This window comes from Apaloderma vittatum, unplaced genomic scaffold (assembly GCF_000703405.1).
Source record: "Apaloderma vittatum isolate BGI_N311 unplaced genomic scaffold, ASM70340v1 scaffold30442, whole genome shotgun sequence".
Classification (NCBI taxonomy): Eukaryota; Metazoa; Chordata; class Aves; order Trogoniformes; family Trogonidae; genus Apaloderma; species Apaloderma vittatum.
The window spans coordinates 64,799-83,983 of NW_009704652.1; the positions used below are offsets into that span (position 1 = coordinate 64,799).

Genomic DNA, 19,185 nt, shown 5'->3' on the forward strand with positions numbered 1-19,185 from the left:
CTGTATCTGTATCTGTGCAGCAAACGACATAGGTCACAGAATTTTCTTAGAAAGTATTTATAAAGCAAAAGGAAAGTGCCTTTGTGCCTTAAAGCAAAGCTTTGATTAAATCTACATAAAGTGTTTATCACGGCGTATCTTTTATGAAGCGTACTTTTATCGCTTGCCATTATTTGTAACGTTTTATATTATGTTTGCATCCTGAAGCTTCAGCCAAGCTAGAAATCCCCTTCCTCCCCCACGACAGGCACTGTTCAAACGCAACATGAGACATTCCCTTGAAGAGCTTCGAGTATAAACAGATGCGACAGATGATAAGTGGAAAGGAAAGTTGACCCAGAAAATTGTAACAATGCCTCAAAATCACGCAGCAGGTCCCGTATCTCTTATCTACAGCACGATACATGTCGAGCATCTTACTGTGGTTCAACTTGTCAACTTTTCAGATACCAACCCACCTGCGAATGCCAGGAGCATTCCGGTGGGGAAAAAAAAACACCTCTTCACAATTATTTTTTTTAATTATTTTTCAGAACAGTTATTTAGTTGCTAGTATCTGTATGAGCCTGCCCGCAGCAGAATTGCATTTTGATCTGAAAAAATAAATATAGCAGTAATAATATGCTGAGAACTTTCTGTTGTTTTCAGTAATAACAAAAAGGTCAGCGGCATGATTGAAAGCCCACAGCTAATATTACTGTATTATTAAGCTAACCATGCCTTTCATTTTATAGACATTCATAAGACGGCGCCAAAGGAGTTGAATTATCACGGAAGAAGAACAAAAAGTAGAATGTGAGCCCTTCACAGCCAATCTGTTCTGCTCCTGCAAGGAATATACAAGCAAGTGCTAACCTGATGCTGTGCTGAAGTCCCATCCCCTTTCCAGATGTCCATCTTCTCTTGCACTTAATTCCAGTCACACTGATGCCCAGACCAGAAATAGGGAAAGGGAAAACAAAAACAACTGTTATGCCTCCCTCCCATGAAGAACGTCCTGGGGGGTATGAGGAGATAAAGCGGGCCCCATAGTCTGGATGAAAACCATGTAAGAAGCCAGCTGCAAGCCAAATCATTTTCAAAAGTTGGCAACAATCCATTTACACAAACGCTTTCTGATGATCAGATGAGGGATACGCTACCAGAGCCAGAAAAAAGAAATGTGGTCGCTTTTCTTGTGCCTCACCTTTACCCCACACAACACCCAACTGTGGTACAGAATACTCCTGCCAAGGCATGGATTCAAACTGAACTGTAACCAATAGCTCATTTTTCATCTTTTTTTTTAAAATTATTTTTAATTTTAAATCAGCTTTAAAAATTTTAAAGATTCTCTCCTATAGCACCTCAGAGAAGCAAAGAATAATAGAAGAGATTAAACAATTAAACTTATTTATCTTAAACTAATTGTTGCATTTCAAAGGAGGGATCTGAAGAGCATGTAGATTGAAATCAGCCTGAATAACTGCTTGTGGCTCTATAATTCCATGTTGTTGGAAGAAGACTAGGTTCTGGGGTGGTTCTCAGCTAGAGCAAATCATCACTAGATTTTACTGCTCTCCAGGATAAGTGATGCAAGTCCTTTCAAGCTAGAGCTAGAAGATTTCATTCTATTGTTCAGTGCCACAAAATCACAGCTGTAACACCTAGTTATACGTATATGGCTAGTAGAGCATTAACATACCCTAATTTTGCTCTGGGTGTCAACACCAAAACAATTTTATTGTTTCAGCAGTGCTGGGTCATATCTATACTAGCTATACTTGGAATATTACAGCGTAAATGAAAGAAGCATTAGACAAGCTACAAAAAGCTACTATGAGAAGTCAAATATTTACTAATGTAATAAAAAAGTCTATAATTTCAAGGTCTATCTCAAAGCAAGCAGTTATTTAAAAAACAAACAAACAAAATAATCTTTCAGCTTTTAATAGGAAAAAAATCAGAAACGTATGAAAGTGTCATTGTTTTGCATACAGTGATGCTGAAAGAAAATATTGAGAGGGAGAGCAGTGAAAGTTTTGGTGGAGGCATGAAAAAATGACTCCCTTGGAGAAGGATTTGAACACTGAAGGTGCTGGCTGATTGATTTCGCTTTGAACCAGCCAGGATGCCAAAGTGCCAATTTATTGCTCAGTACACTGAGTTGAAAGTTTGTGTTACTTAATTCTTATGCAAGGGCTAGTTCAAGAAGCACAGAGAATCATACAGAAGACAGCCCAGACTGTCTCATTCTTACCTAGCCCCTTCACGTCACTAAGTTCTCTTAGGACAGTGCTGAAGAACAGGTATCTGTTAGTTTGGATGCCAGCCCTAGATGCACCGCTGCAGAAATTACATGTGCAGGCTTTTTCTTTTTTAAATGAAATCCAGGTATTGTTATCGCTGGCTAATTAGCCATAGCTCATGGCCGTTACAGGAAGCCCCAGGCAGCCCTCTTCAAATAACCCGGCACACAGCCGGCTTTTACAGCGCACCTCAGAGGATATCGCCTCTGCGGTTATTCCAGACCAACGGCAAGAACGTATATAGAAACTTCCAAAATAATAATTAAAGAAAAAAAAAAAGACCTATCAACCATCCTTCTCATTTCTGACACCCCAGTTTGGACATCCCACAGCCACGTTCCCCAGGCAGCATGGGAGAGGCAGAAGGAGCGAAGAGCATTGCAGACTCCCGGCCATTTGAATCTCCTAAGCTGTAATCGTACAGAAGGATTTATCCTTTTTGCAGACGAGTTCTAAAGAGGGACAAGCCAATGAAAATATCAAGATCAACCTAAAAGTGTACGGCAGTTGACAGCCCACTCACATTTTCTTGATTTAGCTGATATGTTCAGGTATCTCTCACCGGATAATAAAATCTGCCACTGCACTACAGTATTCAGGGCAGTATCAGATTTTCCTCTTCTAATATCCTGTGATGTGCGTTGCACTACAAAGATTTTAAATAATCTCTGCTTAAAGAAACTGATCTGCCAATTACTGCTTCCTGCAGATGGCTCTCATTCCAATTCAATTTTATTCATATAAAAGTAATCACTGATACCTTTTTGAGCATCATCATATTAATAAATGTGTGAAGCAGGAGACTAGTTTTATTACGGATCCAGTTTTATTATTTCAAAAATATTGCTTGTTATTCTAACTCTGACTAGGAAGCCTTGAAGGCTCCCTGGAGCTAATTGATTAATAATCATTGCCAAGTGCATTTTAAATTTTAATTTTGGCTTTGGCCGACTAGACTAAACGATTCCCTAGAGCTATGAAACGACTTGCCACTATTTTGAGTATTTGGGCATCGGATGAATAGTTTGAATGTGTTTGAGGAAGTGAGCAGCAGTGTTAATTCTCCTAGATCTAAATTTTATGACACAGAGAACACATAAAGCCTTCCTTTTGCATTTCTGCCATGTCAAGAATGTAGTCCGAACGGAAGAAGATGGGCGAGTACAAAATGCCTTTTCTCAAACGCAGAAGACGGGCTAAGGATGGGATGTCTGGGCTCAGGGCCAGGAGCTAGGCAAAGGGTTTGGAGAGCCAAGGGAGAGCAGATTTCAGAGGCTGGGAGGAAAAAGCTATGCCTCATACTCCTTCAGCAAGGACTCACTGCAAATTAAATTTTATTTTAATAAAGTAAATAATCCCCGCAGTCTGCTTTTAGTTTAAAAAGACCAAGAGGTAGTTTTTTGCAAAACTTACATGCGAAACAGGCGATTTTAATTATTCTGGTTTTATCTGGTTCCTGAATAGTGCAGAAGCTTTCCTCAAGACAACTGGAAATGGTCAGAGGAGTTGGGTTGAGCTCTTCCAACTTCAGCAAGCAGTGAAGGTGTCCAGTCAGTGTCAGGATGCAGTGCTGAGGCAAACTGGCCTGTTATTAAAAATTTCTGCTTCTGAATCTCCCTAATGTATGTCACAAGGTTTCTAAAAGTCATTTCAGGTGAAATAATATATTAAAGTTGCTTAATTATTCAATTAGATGCAATCTCTTTTGCCCAATACTAGGGACAGATGAAAGCTGGATTTCAACAAGAAATATCTAATGGCTACATTTAATAAACTGTTAAGAAAATTCATTTATGCTAGATTTTATTTTACTGGAAATGAGAGTCATTACGAAAGGATGCATTAAATATTCTTAACTAGGTTTGGAAATAAAGACGTTATTTTACAGGAAAGAGAATCAGGCAAAGAAACCTTAACTATTTTTACCCCAATGATATGGACTTAACACACATAATCTATTTTTCCCCATCTGAGGAAGTACAATGGTTAATTACTGTTAATACAAATTATAGCTGCAATGTGTCTGTGAAAATTTATGAGGAATCTTAAAAATCCTACTGAAAAGAATTACAAATAAATAAAAGCAAACTAAACTTGGGAAAAAAAACAATTCACCAAGAACGAATGGGAAGCCTCCTCAGGCACATGACAGCAAGTTACCGTAAGAGCCACCAATCCCACCTGATACAAGACGATACGCAGGAGAAAAATCTGATAGGTGTGTGAGAATAAAAGTGCTGTCTGTAACCTCCAGCTGGCTAACTCGGGAATTTTTCTTCCTAGTTTCAGCAGCAGCAATAAAGTGGAATAAAGCTGCTCTGGCCGTTTGCAGCAATAGTACAAAGCATCACGACTGCAAGGAGACCCCAAGGCTGGAAGAGAGAAATCTCTCCTCAAGCAGCTGGAAGGGTTTGCAACATGAATCCATACACTGCACGTCCACCCAGAGATTAGCATTGTTGCCACTGGCCTTTAAAAATGTCTTGAGCAGCCACTACGCAAAAAAAAATCCATCCAAACTCCTCTTTCAAAATAAAGAATTGAGATAAAAACCTACAGGTCTGTTGGGACTAGACATTGGTGTAAGGCCAAATTAAACAGGGCCTGTGGTGAGAGGAGAAGAAAGTTATGTCTAGCTTCCCTCGTGTCACTTGCTTGAAAGGAGACCTTTGGATAGTACAAGGACTTTGGTGAGTCACAAACTTCATCACTGTTTAATTTATCCATCTGAAAAATAGGTTAGTATAACAATTTCTCAAAAGCTGTCATAACAAGAGGAAATAAATTAATGTCAAAATAGTTTTCATTTATTTTGTCAAAATACAGTCATGATATGCTATCAGGAAAGGTATCATGGAAAAGCAAATTACCATTAATATGATGGGTAGAAAACAGAGAAGATAGTTAAAAAATAAAAACTGAAAAATATCCCTTTAAAGATGGGTCTGGTTAGTTGATAATATATTTTTCAGCTGATCCTGTAAATGATAGATGTCAGATGAAAGGATTTGTGAATTCATGTTAATGATACTACTAAATACAGTATTTCCCTATAAGAATGTTTGAACCAAATGCCCAAGTAAATATTTTGACAGCTTTGTTTCACACTGAAAAAATGGTAGAAGTGCAAAGAGACAGAAGGTTTCAAAGCAGCTCTGCAGCTTTTACTGAAATATGCTTTGAGATGTGTACTTGTGACCTGCCATAAAATTAATTCAAAGCTTTAGAAAGACGAATTATTTGATTTGGAGCCATAAAGCAGGATTAGAGCTTCCTAATCTATTTCTCCCTTTTTGTTAAATTTAGTGACCATTTATGGTGATGGAAAGTACAATAAGAAATCTCTTTCCTCTGCCATAAACTAAATAGGATGATGAGCAGATTTAGGAAGACAGAACAGCCACTGACTCTGAGAAATATTTAGCATGGACCTCCTCTTAAGCCATACATTAGCGCTAAGCAGAGGGGTAAGAAAGCTACCCCAAAACCATTCCCTATGGAAAAGAGTTTATCCAGAATATTAACAGCTAAGCCATAAGAGGTTTGGTTGAGGGAAAATGGTTTTAGTCCAGCTGCTTTTCCAAAGCTCAGCTGAATGAGTTGCATCATAAGCCTCTACTAATTTGGCTGGAAAATCATGTAATCATTGATGTTTCTAAAACTTCCTACTTCTGAATGAGTTGAAACTACCACAGAAACATCTGAGACCTTCCACATACAATGAAACTTAAAATTCTTATAACCTGGCTTTTCAGAATCTTCAAAGCAATCACCTGTTCAGTCTATAGAAACCAGAGCTGCTCACCCAGTGAGACGGAAATGGCAAAATACATCCAGGAATATGTTTAAGTACCTAGGATCTTCACAACATGATACACCAGTACAAGGAGGACTTGCTATGAATGACTGAAATTCTAAAGAAAAATCTGTCCATCTGGAGCATTTCCAAGATAGTATTACAGATACCCAGAATATATCCCTACAGTTCATTTTCTTCCCAGAAATTCTTGGTAAAAATAGCAAAGATTGGCCCCGAGCTACTCAAAAAGTTGCTTTTGGTACTTGCTTTTGGTTGCTATTTTTATAATTATGTAGTAAATAATACTATTATTTGTCAGCATTAGCTTTAACTGACAAGTTTATCTTCAGTGCCTCTCTGGCACTGGAAAAGGTATAACTTCTAAATCAGTTCTGTGCAATGCCTGAGCTCATTTGTGGAGAGTCATGACTTCTTAATTCAGGCTCAACTGGGTTTTAACTTGGTTATTCAGCTTCCAGACCCGAGTCAGTATTTCTGCACAACGCTGTGTCATGCAGGCACCTTCCTGTGCTCAGTGCCAGCAACTCTTTAAACCTCCTGCATCACAAAGTTGGACTCACATGGAGGAGTTACAGACCAAAATTGCGTGGCTTTTTTTGGGAAGCCTTCATGAGGCAAAGCCTGAATCACTCAGACTCGATAGCTGTAATATCTATAGGTGGAAGAAGAGATGAGATATACATTAGGAACAGTAATTTGCATGAACTCACTAAATTAAGAGTAAGATATTAAAGTGCTTCTTGCAAAGCAGCGAAATTATTGTATTAGAACCATAAAAAGCAGCTAACCCACCAAGAAGTTAATAATGGTTTAAAAGCAATTCCTGCCCAATGTGACATCCTGTGGATGTCATGCCGGGGTTAGTAAAACACCCGTGTGGCTCCAGCCCAGCTCTCCATATCGCTTGTCATCAAGATACAGGAAAGTGACTCCAGAAGTCAGCGAGTGTATCACAGGAACTGCAAATCATCGAGCCGGGCTGCCGTCAGGCATCTTGATTAAACAGGCAAAAGCTGTATGGGGCTATTACCGAGGGCAATGTGACATTCACAGAATCCTAAATGCACAGCTTGAATAATCAGATGATAATGAGAACACTAACATCTGAAAATGTATTTCAGAAAGCCAGCTCTGAAATGGTAGGGAGTCTGCTGCAGCCAGGCTGAAGGAGGATGAGATGCACTGGCCCTTTTACAGTCAGTGAGAAATTTATTACTCCTCTAGTTGGCACATTCATGAGGAAAAAAAATAATTTTCAGTATGCAGCAAATTAAATATGAAATCTCAATATGCTATGGCTTGAAGATGAATCCAATGTTGTTGCCCATAAACCAAAGCCACAGTGACGGGGCGCAGGACAGAATCGCACTCTCTTTAATCTCTGCGTAAAGCTGGAAGGTGGCTCCAGTAAAGCAGCACATTTGATTGCAGGACTTGCATTTCCAAAACACTCACAGACACAGGAGTTCAAAGAAGAGCAACAGAGCACATCAGGAAGGACTAGCAAGAGATGAAGGATTACAGAGGTAGTGCTTCACCAAACGGGCAGCGAGATTGAGAAAACCAATACAGCCACGTCAAGCATGCAAACACCAGGACAGGGAGAAATTATGTGCAAAAGGTAGGGCAATACAATGATCTAGAAAACCTCACTCAATAACAGATCCAACACAGCAGAACAATTTTTCTGCTTCATACACTCTAAGAGCAAGCTTTGCCTTCTGCAGAAGATAATAAGCTTGAGTACACTTAGAGAACAGCCCTAAGCAGCACCAAATCTGGAGAGTGACTATGTTCTCCCCACCTACCCTCACAAGAATAACTGCTGGCATACCCACACCCTAAAAATAGGAAAGGTGTGGGCACTGCAACAGAGAGCTTTGTAGAGTTTCTGAGTAACGCCGGGGCTGCTAGGGAACGGCAAACAAACTGAGGCGGCTTCATCAGATGCCACGGGGTACTGAAGTTACACAAGGGAGTGTAGGATAATGATAAGGTAACTCACTCTTAATGAGATGAGGCTACTTTTCTCCGCCATGAACAGAGCCAGTGGCTTCCTTTAAGATGAGGAAATATCTGTCCAACTATTACCATCAATTGGAAAACACTCAGTTTTACAGACACACTGATTCAGGTCAAGCAAATGAACACCACGTAGAGGCAAGTCAGGCTCTGGTAGAAACTAAAATTCAAGCAACATAGAAAGCTAGAGAAGTGCTAAAACACATTCACTGATCTGTAGAGTATTAGGAAAAGTGCAAGACTGAAATTAGACAGTAGCAAGTGCCTGCCCAAGTTCATATAAAACAGCCATAGAACAATGCCAAATGCAAATTTATCCTGTATCTGACTCTCTGGATTCACGAGGCTTTTTATGAAACTAATGAATGTGACAAAATGACTAAAAGCAAGTGTGAATAGATTAATTACATCCATAGCTAATGCTTGCCCCAGAACCTTTAAAAAATAGCCCTATGATTCTTAAAGCCAAGCTAACCTCCATCACTATTCTCCTAATCTTTGAGGAAAAGCTCCTCTTTCAAGTCACCTTAAAGCCCCCATTGTCAAAGGGAATTCAGCAACATTTCTGTGTCTAATTACCACGGTTTCTCTTAAGTTCACATACTATTTTTGTTAATGGCTAATTGAGATTCATCACTTGAGCAGTTCTCCAATATTTTATGAAATTCAAGGTAACTGATGAGCTTTCGTATATTTGCTGCATCTCCTCACAAGGAAGGAAAAATGACACTAAATGCTAATGTTAGTTGCTATCAAACCCAAGAGTCTGTCTATGGATGGAGGAAAAAAGAAATCTCTGTATGTTTAGATATCTAGTGCATCAGTTACTCTCAATATTTAAAAGCTTAAGCCATTGATGGTTAAATAGAAACACCAGTGCCAAGTTTGAAATTAATAAAGATTAAGACCAGCAGCAATGAGAATGATTTAACTAAGTTCAGAATCAAATATCAAAAGTCACCAGTGGCCATGGCTAAAAAAATACTTAATCTGTCAGAGGAAAAACAGCTTAAAAACATTACGGGTCAATGAAGCAAACTAAATCTGACATAAGGCCACTCAACGTACTTTCAATTTAGAAACTGTTTTTCAACATTAACGAGTGCGGCTGTGTTTGTGTAAAAGCTCTCCCAGCAGAGCCACCTGGCCCCAGACGCGGTGGGATGAATGGGCTTGTGGTTTCCTCACGGGCCACCGCCATCTCAGCTTTTTGGCCACAAATCTCAAATGTTCCTGCTCTCTTTACAGCCCAGCACGAGCCTCTCCTGGTTCCTCCAAAAATCAAAAACTTTTAGGATGCTGAGTGAACACTAAGCTACCTATTAATCCCCTTCTCCAGGTGGCCTCTGCTCCAGTAGGAGTGAAAAAGACTTTACACGGATTATTTTTGTTTATAGTATATAGATGTAATATATATAATATACCATATATTAAAAAACATCAAAGAGTCAAAATAAATGCTTACAACAACATCCCTCAGATTTCCGTATTCTTCGAAAGGAAAAACAAGGTTTCAGCTTTAAAATCTCCCGTGCTTGGCGCTGTTTGCACCAAAGCTTGACCGAGGACAGGGATCTGTTTGCATTCTGCAGAGGCAGCAGAAAAACAACCGCCTCGGGTTGTGCACGGCTCGCAGCAGCCCTGCCACCGTGCTCAGCAAAAACCACCTCGTGTTCTGCAGAGTCAGACTATTTCCCTACGCGATGGGAAATTCCGACTGTCTCTCACTTTTGTGTTTCTGTGCCCTTGCCTTGTATTATTCTTAAAAGCATCTTTTTTCCTTTAAAGAAATCTCTAACGTTCTCTGAATCCACCTCAACTTAAATCAGATAATCTATCGAAGACCCTTCCAACCGCTAACGTTCTGTGACTCTGCCATTAGGGCTGAGGACAGTAAGATCACAGAATCACAGAACACCAGGTCGGAAGGGACCTACCTCATGGATCATCTGGTCCAACCTGTTTGTCAAAAGCAAGATCTATAAACAAACCTGAAAATGCAATACTTTGGGAAACATTCTGGTGACATATATTATTATAGTATATATATTACAAATCATTATAGAAGGAAAAAAATGTACTCAAGCAGCTTATTTTTTAAAATTTTAACATGTGCTTGCTAACATCACAAGACTCAGGTAATTCACAGCAATATCCAGATAACAATATTATCTCTTACTTCTATTTCAGATTATAAAAAACTTTTAACTTCATATACTTTTAGTGACATTTTATCAGATCTCTGTCTATTCCCACCTTTGATGGGTGATGGAGAAAACCATATCCCCAGATTCATAGAGCAATGAACTTTCTAAGCCAAATGCAAGAACAGAAGCGTTTCTAGGAGAGAGCGGCTTGCCAAGACAAACAAGTTCTGCCAACATTTTAACAGGATAGAAGGTCAGTTGGGTTATAATTAAGTCTAATTACCATTCTCATGAATTGCGACATATTTTCACTTGAATGTGCTTAATGCTCAGAAGTGTATGAATTTTTATTTTATATTTTCCAAGAATCAAAGTAATGAGACATTCTAATCTTGGCTTTAAACCTGAATCATCTCTTAGCATCATAAAGGAAAAAGGTATGTCATCATTAAAAGGAAGAGATTTGTGCAGTTTATTCAACCACTAATACTTCCTTACTCCTGCTTTTCCTTATTCCTCTGCAGCAATTTTACAGGGTTTTGGCCCTCCTCCCTCTCCCCTTCAGTACCACTGTTTCTTCCCATTATTCCACATTTTCGTTTTCCCTTCTCATACTTTCAGAACTTTTCCACTTCCCTTTTTTACTTACTTCCCTATTTTTAATCCTCTATCTTGCCCTCTCCTCCCCCAGCAGGCTGGAGAACATGACGGTCGCAGAATTTCTTCTATTCCCGCAGGCATGCTGTGATTGCTGCCTCAGAACTGCCCTGGGAAACTGCCTGAGTTTACCTCATCGTGCAAAAAGGTGAGATAAAAATTGGTGAAGCAAAGACACCTTTTTCTCCCTCTTTCCTTTTCCCATTGGCCAACAGAAAGTGAAGAGGGGGGAGGGAACAGGAGCCATTTGGATTCTTCTCCTCCATCAGGAATGCAAAATGTGAGGGTGCAGTCTCGTCTTGGTCTCATTCAGATGAGAAAGAAACTGAAAAGCTTGGGCTATCAATGTAAAATCTGGCTACTTCTCCCTGACCTTACTGCTTGAAACAGAAATTAGATGCTCCCTTTGCTGAAGAATTTCATATACCGGAAAAGACGATTCTGCACGGTGGGGCAAAAGCCTCATATGGTTGTGCTCTCATACCACAAATAGTCTCTTAATACATAAAAATGATGGGTTTAGTTATCATATGTACTTCAAGTTCCACCTGTCCTACAGGAGATTCACGTGTCATCAGGGAATTAAGATGCCACTTCACTTACCAACCCTCATGCCAGGCAAGGCTTTTTATTGTAGGTGGGGCAAAACATAAATCTGCACCACCCTTTTGTTTACTTCCAATTACATTAATCTCTTGCATCTATAAGATAAATTTATCCTCCCATATATTATACATGCCTGTAGCCCTACAAAAACACATAGACTGAAATCTTTGACCCACTGCAATTGCTGGGGAGTTTGCAATGGACTTCCAGAGCTCTCATTTTAGTTTCCCTTCCACAGCTAATACACTACTTTTTCAACTACTTTAAATCGAGTTGTTTCTTTTTCCAGCCTTGCTGGTTGAAAAAATGTCACCGGTGTAAAAGGATTAAGTTGTTTTTCTGTAATTTACAACGGTGCAAGGTGGTCCCAGCACAACTGGAGATAGAACAGAGTCTATGGTTATGTTTGCTTGGCAGTTTGGCATGTCATGACTATCGCTGTTAAGTCCACAAAATTCACTTGCCTGTTGCTGAAATAATCCCTCACAATGTATTGATGTATATACAGCTCTTGGACTCTGCGTATTACAACACCAAATGACATGGCAGGTTTACTATTTCAAGGTAATTTGTTCCAGATTAAGTGAAATTCTAGAGTCAAAGGGGTTCAAATGTTAGTTCAAATATAGTTTCATATTCTCTCACCTAACAAGGCAAAAATCCACACCAACAACAGTGGAATAACAAGCAAAAACCCACAGCTTGTTCCTCTGCTTTCCAAACCTGAAATCCATTATCTGGAGATCCACCACTTACTAGCACACATACCAGAGCACAGTCTGAGCAGATGGTTCAAAGCTAACTATCAATCCATTTGCAGTTCAAACCAGTGGTGAACTACCCCAGCTGTTTTCCAGATCAAAAATATTATTGTCATTTTGCTATCGCTGCGTGCTGAGGGTTATGTAACAAAAATGCACATGTCCCTCTGCCTGGAATGCAATTAATTTCCTCCCTCCCCACTGCGAGTGGTAAGTAACAATTCAGACAGTCTGGATGCTTCAGTTTTGAGCATGGCCAGAGATGCAACCCTGGAATTACTCCACGTGGTAACCCACTATTTGTAACACACCAGTCTTTTGGAGGTCTTACAGACAGGGTATATTTTGCAGTTTGGAAAAAAATAAACGCTATCGTCCTGTTTATACATGACCTCTTGCTGTCTGCAGGGCACCATGAACACTTTGCTGTAGTTCTTTAGTTTAAGCACAGGCTTTGCTTTATGTTGGTATTTTAAGCATCCTAAATAAGCGTGCTAACTAGACAAAGTAATTGCTTCCGATCCAAAACCAGCCACTGTACTTGCTGTATGCTTTGGTATGCAAAAATAAGGCACTGTACACTATTAAGTGTAAAATAGTGGCATAATCCCATCTTCACTTATAAAAAGCCAAACACCACACGGTTAAATTCAGACTGCACCACGCTTAAACACTTCATGCAATTTGCTTGTACAAGGAGAACAACTGGAACTCCTTTGCCGAGAACATGCATGAAACAAACCCAATTTCCTCAACGCAATATTTTCTGCAATGGGCCTTGCATCTTCATAAGGGCAGCTAACCCAGCGGTACTTATAGATCAGCTCTAAGATCTTCAGGACAGGAGCTGCCTGTCTCTAAAACGTTTGCACCACACTCAACATCTCTCAGTTGTGCCTGTGACACAAATGCAATGGGGTGATCAGCTGTACGCCAGGGTGTCAGTCGAGATGAAACATTAACTTAGTACTTAACTGCAGCAATTTCCTTTAATGTGTTATTACGTTTTTCAGCTTGTTCTGGATTTCTGGCACAGTTTAGAGCCTACTTCTGTAGGGAGCACCTGCAGTGGTTTTGCTATTCTTACCTGGATAAATAGGCCAGAGCCAGCTCAGATCCTGACGGCTTTTTGGGCTGCACCTTTTTAGTAGAGATTCCAGCTTCCCTCATCAGCTGTTTTTCCTTCTTCTTGCGCTCTTTTTTTAATTTTCTTTCTAGTTTCCTCCTTTCCTCTGCAGTAAGTTCTTCCTTTTCTTCCACTGACTGAAAAAAAAAAATCAACATTTAAATAAAGTGTTTATATTTCTGTAGAAAAGCAAACAAAATAAGCATAAATGCAGTTGAAGGGCAAAGGTAATATCTAAAACCAGAAGCTTCGAGGTTCATAATTTTACGGTTCACTATGTTTCCATCACCTCTCCACTCTGCTCAATGCACAGAACTGCTTTAGAGCAGAGAGAGGGTACGGGGGAGTTTAGCATACACCCACTTAAGTGGGAGAAGCTGAGTTTCCTTAAGATCCCCGGTTTCTGGGGCTGTTTGTTGTATAACCTTACACTTCCCTGGACTGAGAAAACATCTGTCTGCTACACTGGGGCTTCATCTTCATTATGTTAAAGAAGGTGTGAGAACTACCGTCTTCACTGAAGACCTCCTGGAGATCCTGTAGCAATTTTGGATGAACATATGCACAGTCTTCAATAAACGTACACACATATATCCCCCCCAAAGGTGGAAGTGTCTTTTGGTTTGCAGAGAGAATAGTTAATTATTCACATCTAAAACCACATTCCTGTAAATAGATGCATAAATATAACCTCCACGAAAATAAGCACTTCACGTACAGATGAAAAGTATCAAATAGATACACTGAGTTTATTAAGGAAAATGCAGCGTGAGATCACACAGTATAGAAATAAAATGCTGTTCCACAACGAGATGAGATGGACTTCAGGGACTTCTACATGTCTGACAGAAGTTTACCCATGTCTTTCCAGGCAATAGTCTCAATGAATTGTTAAGTATCAATTAGAAGCATAAAAAAATTGCAGCTAGTCTAATACTAGATGTCAGTTTATCCAATGCCCTCCCTACAACTTCCCTGGAAGTGATTTCCTCTTTATTGAACTGTGCAATGAAAAACTCATGAAATCCTGCAAACAAGACTTGTACAGTGTATTGGTCTTGCTTTTAGATATTTCTAAGTCCGAGGTTGAGGGGATTTGACTGAAGGTGTTTCTGACAAATCTGCACATCCCTCGGAAGGTGGAGCCTACCGAGACAAGCGAGGCAGTCCGGAGGAGCCACCCACGCCCACGGCAGCCATACGAACATCTCGCATCCCAAGGGTGGGCAAGATGAAGAAGCCTAACCACCATCACCAATATTTCCAAGAACAAGAATTACATTCACAGTGTGCACCTAGTTCAGATCCAGCGGCTTTACCACAGCACTGTATCGAGCATCGGAAACACACGGAGGCCAAATTGAGTGCGAAGCAAAATGCTCTTCCTCCTCTCTCGGCTCCCTCCTCACCTCTTCGAGGAACCCATAACTGAAACCTGAACGCACAAGAAGACCAACTGATTTATGGAAAGGTTGGTCAAAACCACTTGATAAACTGGCAAATCCTTAGCGTTGTATCAATCAAATCCTTAGTGTTGTATCCAGCCGTGGTGCTAAATAACATTAGTCTTGATAACATTCAAGCAAAGGATGGTTAAACCAGACAATAACTGAACACAACCTTATTTGCCAAAGACACCTGCTGACAACTAAGGATTTGTTCAGTGTCAATTCATGTATCAGCTAAGTTCACTCTCATCACCTTTTCAACTTTCTTCTTTCAAAGACAAAAAAAGGGCAAGAAAGCAGAAATTAGAATAAATCGGAGTGGGACAGCAAAGAGGACTTGCTGGTTTTGTTTAAAATACTTTTTAGCCACTATTATGGAAAAACCAACATTCATGTGCAAACACATGCAAAAAAAGCAACATGTTGCATTTGTATAGAAGACGTTTTATAACTCATGCTGAGAATAAAATAATATTTAGGGTGAAGGTAGGTACGTAATTGTTATACAGGAAACAACGTTTTCATTTGAAAAGCCACCCTGGTACTTACTAAAACAACAATCCAGACACACAAAGCCCAGGAAAACACTGAGGGTGGTCATTTATAAAGTGTTTGTAAAAGATTACTACAGCAGCTGTCCAACAGACGACACACTACAGTTAATCTTCTTTTAAAAATAATGTAATGAATTTGTTTACTTTTCTGTGAGCCATGAAGCTTTCAAATAAAGTGACTGTGGCACATCATTAGAGTCGGGCTGATAAAGAGGTCTCTGCTTCTTCATACTTACAGTAAATGCATATCTCCGTACCTTCCCTTCCCCCCCACATTCCTCACATTATCAAAAAGCTTTTTATCCCTCTCCCCGAGCGTCCCATTAAAAACAAAACAAGTTGCTCCCTCGCTGTAGGTCCTAACATAAATACCGAGCTCCAGCACAACGTTTGCTTCCAGCATGGCAATTGCTGCACCGCGGCTTGTTGGAACCAAAAGCCTTGCTCTCTCCCCAGGGCTGGTTCAGGCGTGAAAGAGTCCAGATTTACCACTGGAGGCACCTTCTGCTGCCCACAGCATCATCCCAGAAAAATCAGATTCATCAGCATTCTGTTTGGGACTCCCAGGACACGTGCTGGGAAAGCACGCACAAACAGCTTTCCTAGCTGCAGCTATACTTTTAGCCATCCACAACCACTTGATCAACCTAACAGTACGTACCACAATCTGTCCTTGCCTGGTTTTTAATTTGAAAGTCTCAAGTTTTACGTGCTTCATAAAATACCTCCATTTGGTGGTATATTCTCCACAGAAGATGAGGGTGATTTTATCACAATTTAAAGAAAAAAAAAAAAAACAAGGCCAAAACAAAACACACCCTTCCCCAGAACCTGGGACTCAAAAGAAAACAAAACCAAACCTTCCACTGGAATTTAAAACCTAGTTGTATTTATTTTAACTTGGATGATCTCTGTTATGTTACTCTACTGATGCATCGCTCTTTAAATCAACAGCATTAGGTTTTAATTTGGCTTTCTCTGAACCACCAGCGTGACCCTTTTTTTCTGAAAGATGTGTCTGAAGTTTGTGAGCCATTCGGATTAGCGGTTTTAGTATTATGCCACTGTTTAAACTAAAAACCCCAACCAACAAGACTTCATTGTTTTGAGGTCATAAATATCCCATGTTGTCTCCTTCTATAAAGTGACATCACAATTTGTAGCGCTACGGTTTGGTCTTAACTACAACATTGTAAAGTCCATATCTGAGCACGTGAGACACTTGTTTATTGACGTGATAAATTTGAACCACATGCCTACAGAAAAACACAACACTTGCTTATTTGCAAAGCCTGCTGAGAGCTACCACACCACCTTGGATCCTGGGCTCATTAGATCTCAATCTAAACAAGGTCGGGCAAGGTCAGTGCACTTGAATGAATGACATTCAGAGGAGAGCCAGGGTTTTGTGGTGATTAAGGAGGTGGGAGTCTTCCACTTGGAAACTTTCCAGAAGGCCTGAAAAGGTGCTAAAAGGAAGACTGCCACTGGATGCCATATTTTGAGTGAAAGACAGCCCCTCGAATTTTTAATACTTCACGCTCATAAAAATCCCATGTTGTCTTTGCAAGGCTGTGGAGATGTGAGCTCAGGTATCTTATCTTCAAGCAAATTCCCAAAGTTCAACCTATACCGCGTCCGTCTGCGTGCACAGTGCTGTGGCTGCCAAAATGGTGTCTTTCGTCAATGCCAGGCTCTGCATTTCTGAATTGTACGTAAACATAGTAACATACTGTAAATAGTCTAAGGCATCTGGCTCAAAATATCTAGAGGCTTCAGCTGTGGCAATTTTAGATACCAGTTAAAGTTTTCCATTGTTCTTTGTAAGCTGGAAACAGTGCATAAAGTTAAAACGTTCTGTAAGCGATCTTTAGAAATGAGCTTACCCGTAAGAAAAGCGGAGTCACCTCAACCCAAAGTAAAGCGTTTACCAGTATAAAGCTAAGCAATTCAGAACAGACAAAAATAACTGCACAGGAAACTGGCGGAAGGATGCGCCCGTAGGGGTTCTTGAAGATACCTGACCCTTTTTTTCTGCAGTAAGACTGGCAAAACCAAGTAGGTGTCATTTTTCAGAGATGACATCTGCATAAAAGCTTGTACCGCCAGGGGACTATGGACCACGATGGTGCTAACAGCACACTAACTGTATTGTGTTTCCGCAGAGCAGTAAGTGCATTTTAAAATTTGCTTCCGGATTTAGAGTTGCTCAGAGGTCCTTGACTGCCTCATACTTGAGTAGAACTGAAGTCATCTTCTAAAGACTTGAGTTCCTCCTCCTCCTCGCTCGTCACTGTTTCACAGACATTTGCATCCTCAGTTGTCTGCTGCCAGCACAGAGTCAGGCTGACAGAGTCAGAAACTCTGAAGAACTACCACAATGGACCGAAAACTCATTTATTACAAATTTGCCTTTGGGATTCGCCTGTGTAGGTCTGAACTTTCCGCCTGTTCAGGGGTTCGGCTTTGCTGCCAAACCTACTGCAGTAACCACAGAGCAGCCACAACACCTAATTCAGTAGTACCAGTGAATCTAGCTTCTCCAAAAGCCAACAGACTTTCATCCTTCTCCACCAGCACAGCAACACAAGTCCACACAGCAGCAAAACGACATAAATTCAGAACATCATAAATTCAGAGGAAAATATAACTTGGCTAACAGTGACAAACATATAAAAAGGGCATGAAATTCTTGAAGTCCAAAGAGAAAGACGTAGGAAAGGACGATATGGGTTATTTCATAGTAGGAGCATTGTGTTGCCTTGTTTGTTCATTAAGCTCATGTTATTTCATAACTTTTAATACTGAGAAATGTCAAAAGGGGCTTTGTTCACTGACCAAGAGCTATTGACCCGTCACGTAATGGCTTCTGCTTACAAGTAGCCTTTTGCCCCCAAAATGCCCCGTGCGTGATATCAGCATGCAAAACGTCTGTCTTACACAATACATAAGAATCCAGACAAATAACTGGCCATCTGCCAGCTTAAAAACAAAAAGCAGAATCTATAAGCACAGTTCAAAATCTACAAAGAAGAAAGGGTGGCAAATCCTTAGATGCAAGGTTCATAAAAGAAAGATTGACAAATGTTACTATCTGAGGCTTGGCAAAGAACCGCACTACAACTACAGCTCCAATTTCCCATAAAATAGTTCATGGCCATACTGGATGTAAATAACCATTTTCTATCTTTTAGGACCTTATGAAAAGCAGTATGACCAGAGAGGGCATATGAAATTTCATTACCATGCAGAAAGCAATTTTTGAATGAAAAGTTACATTTGTAGAAGTATGCCTCCTTGTATCATGTCTGTAGCATTTACAGAGGAAGGTTTTTTAAAAATTATACATTGCCTAAAGAAAAAAAATGAAATTTATCATAAAAGTGAGGTGTTTTGAGAACCTCAGCTCCTCAAAAGAAAAAGCACTGGGTATAAGTTATGTTGATTTGGAAAGGTTTCTGTAGATGCAATCCAGGCAGAAAAGCCTCAAACAAGTTCGGCAGGAAGCCAGTTTTAAATAAGAACAAGGTTTTTATCTTTGTGATCCAGGAAAGGATTCTTCTAGTGGTTGTGTAAATGTTCAGGGTTTTTTTTCTTTTAAAAAAATAAAAGTGTCCTTGTGTACCCAGTCATAGTATCTCAGAAGCACAAGTGATCAGGTAGCACCCTAAATTTGCAGCTGTAATTTAGAATAGATGCACCTTTATTAGCTTGAAACTGGGCTTAATTTACAACTGTGTGATCTTTACATGCCTC

The 19,185-nt window shown here is 40.0% G+C and overlaps 1 protein-coding gene across 1 annotated transcript in view; it reads right to left on the reverse strand.

Annotated features, from left to right (window-relative positions):
• The window catches only part of LOC104270695 (chromosome unknown open reading frame, human C7orf50), a gene marked incomplete at its 5' end in the record, with an annotated part of 28,570 nt that extends 10,769 nt beyond the window's left edge, over window positions 1–17,801 (reverse strand). Inside the window, 2 exons of the mRNA XM_009865127.1 lie at window positions 13,389–13,552; window positions 17,664–17,801. Of these exons, the coding sequence (XP_009863429.1) occupies window positions 13,389–13,552; window positions 17,664–17,801 (302 nt within the window). The remainder of the gene's footprint in view (window positions 1–13,388; window positions 13,553–17,663) is intronic.
• Between the last annotated feature and the right edge of the window lie 1,384 nt (window positions 17,802–19,185).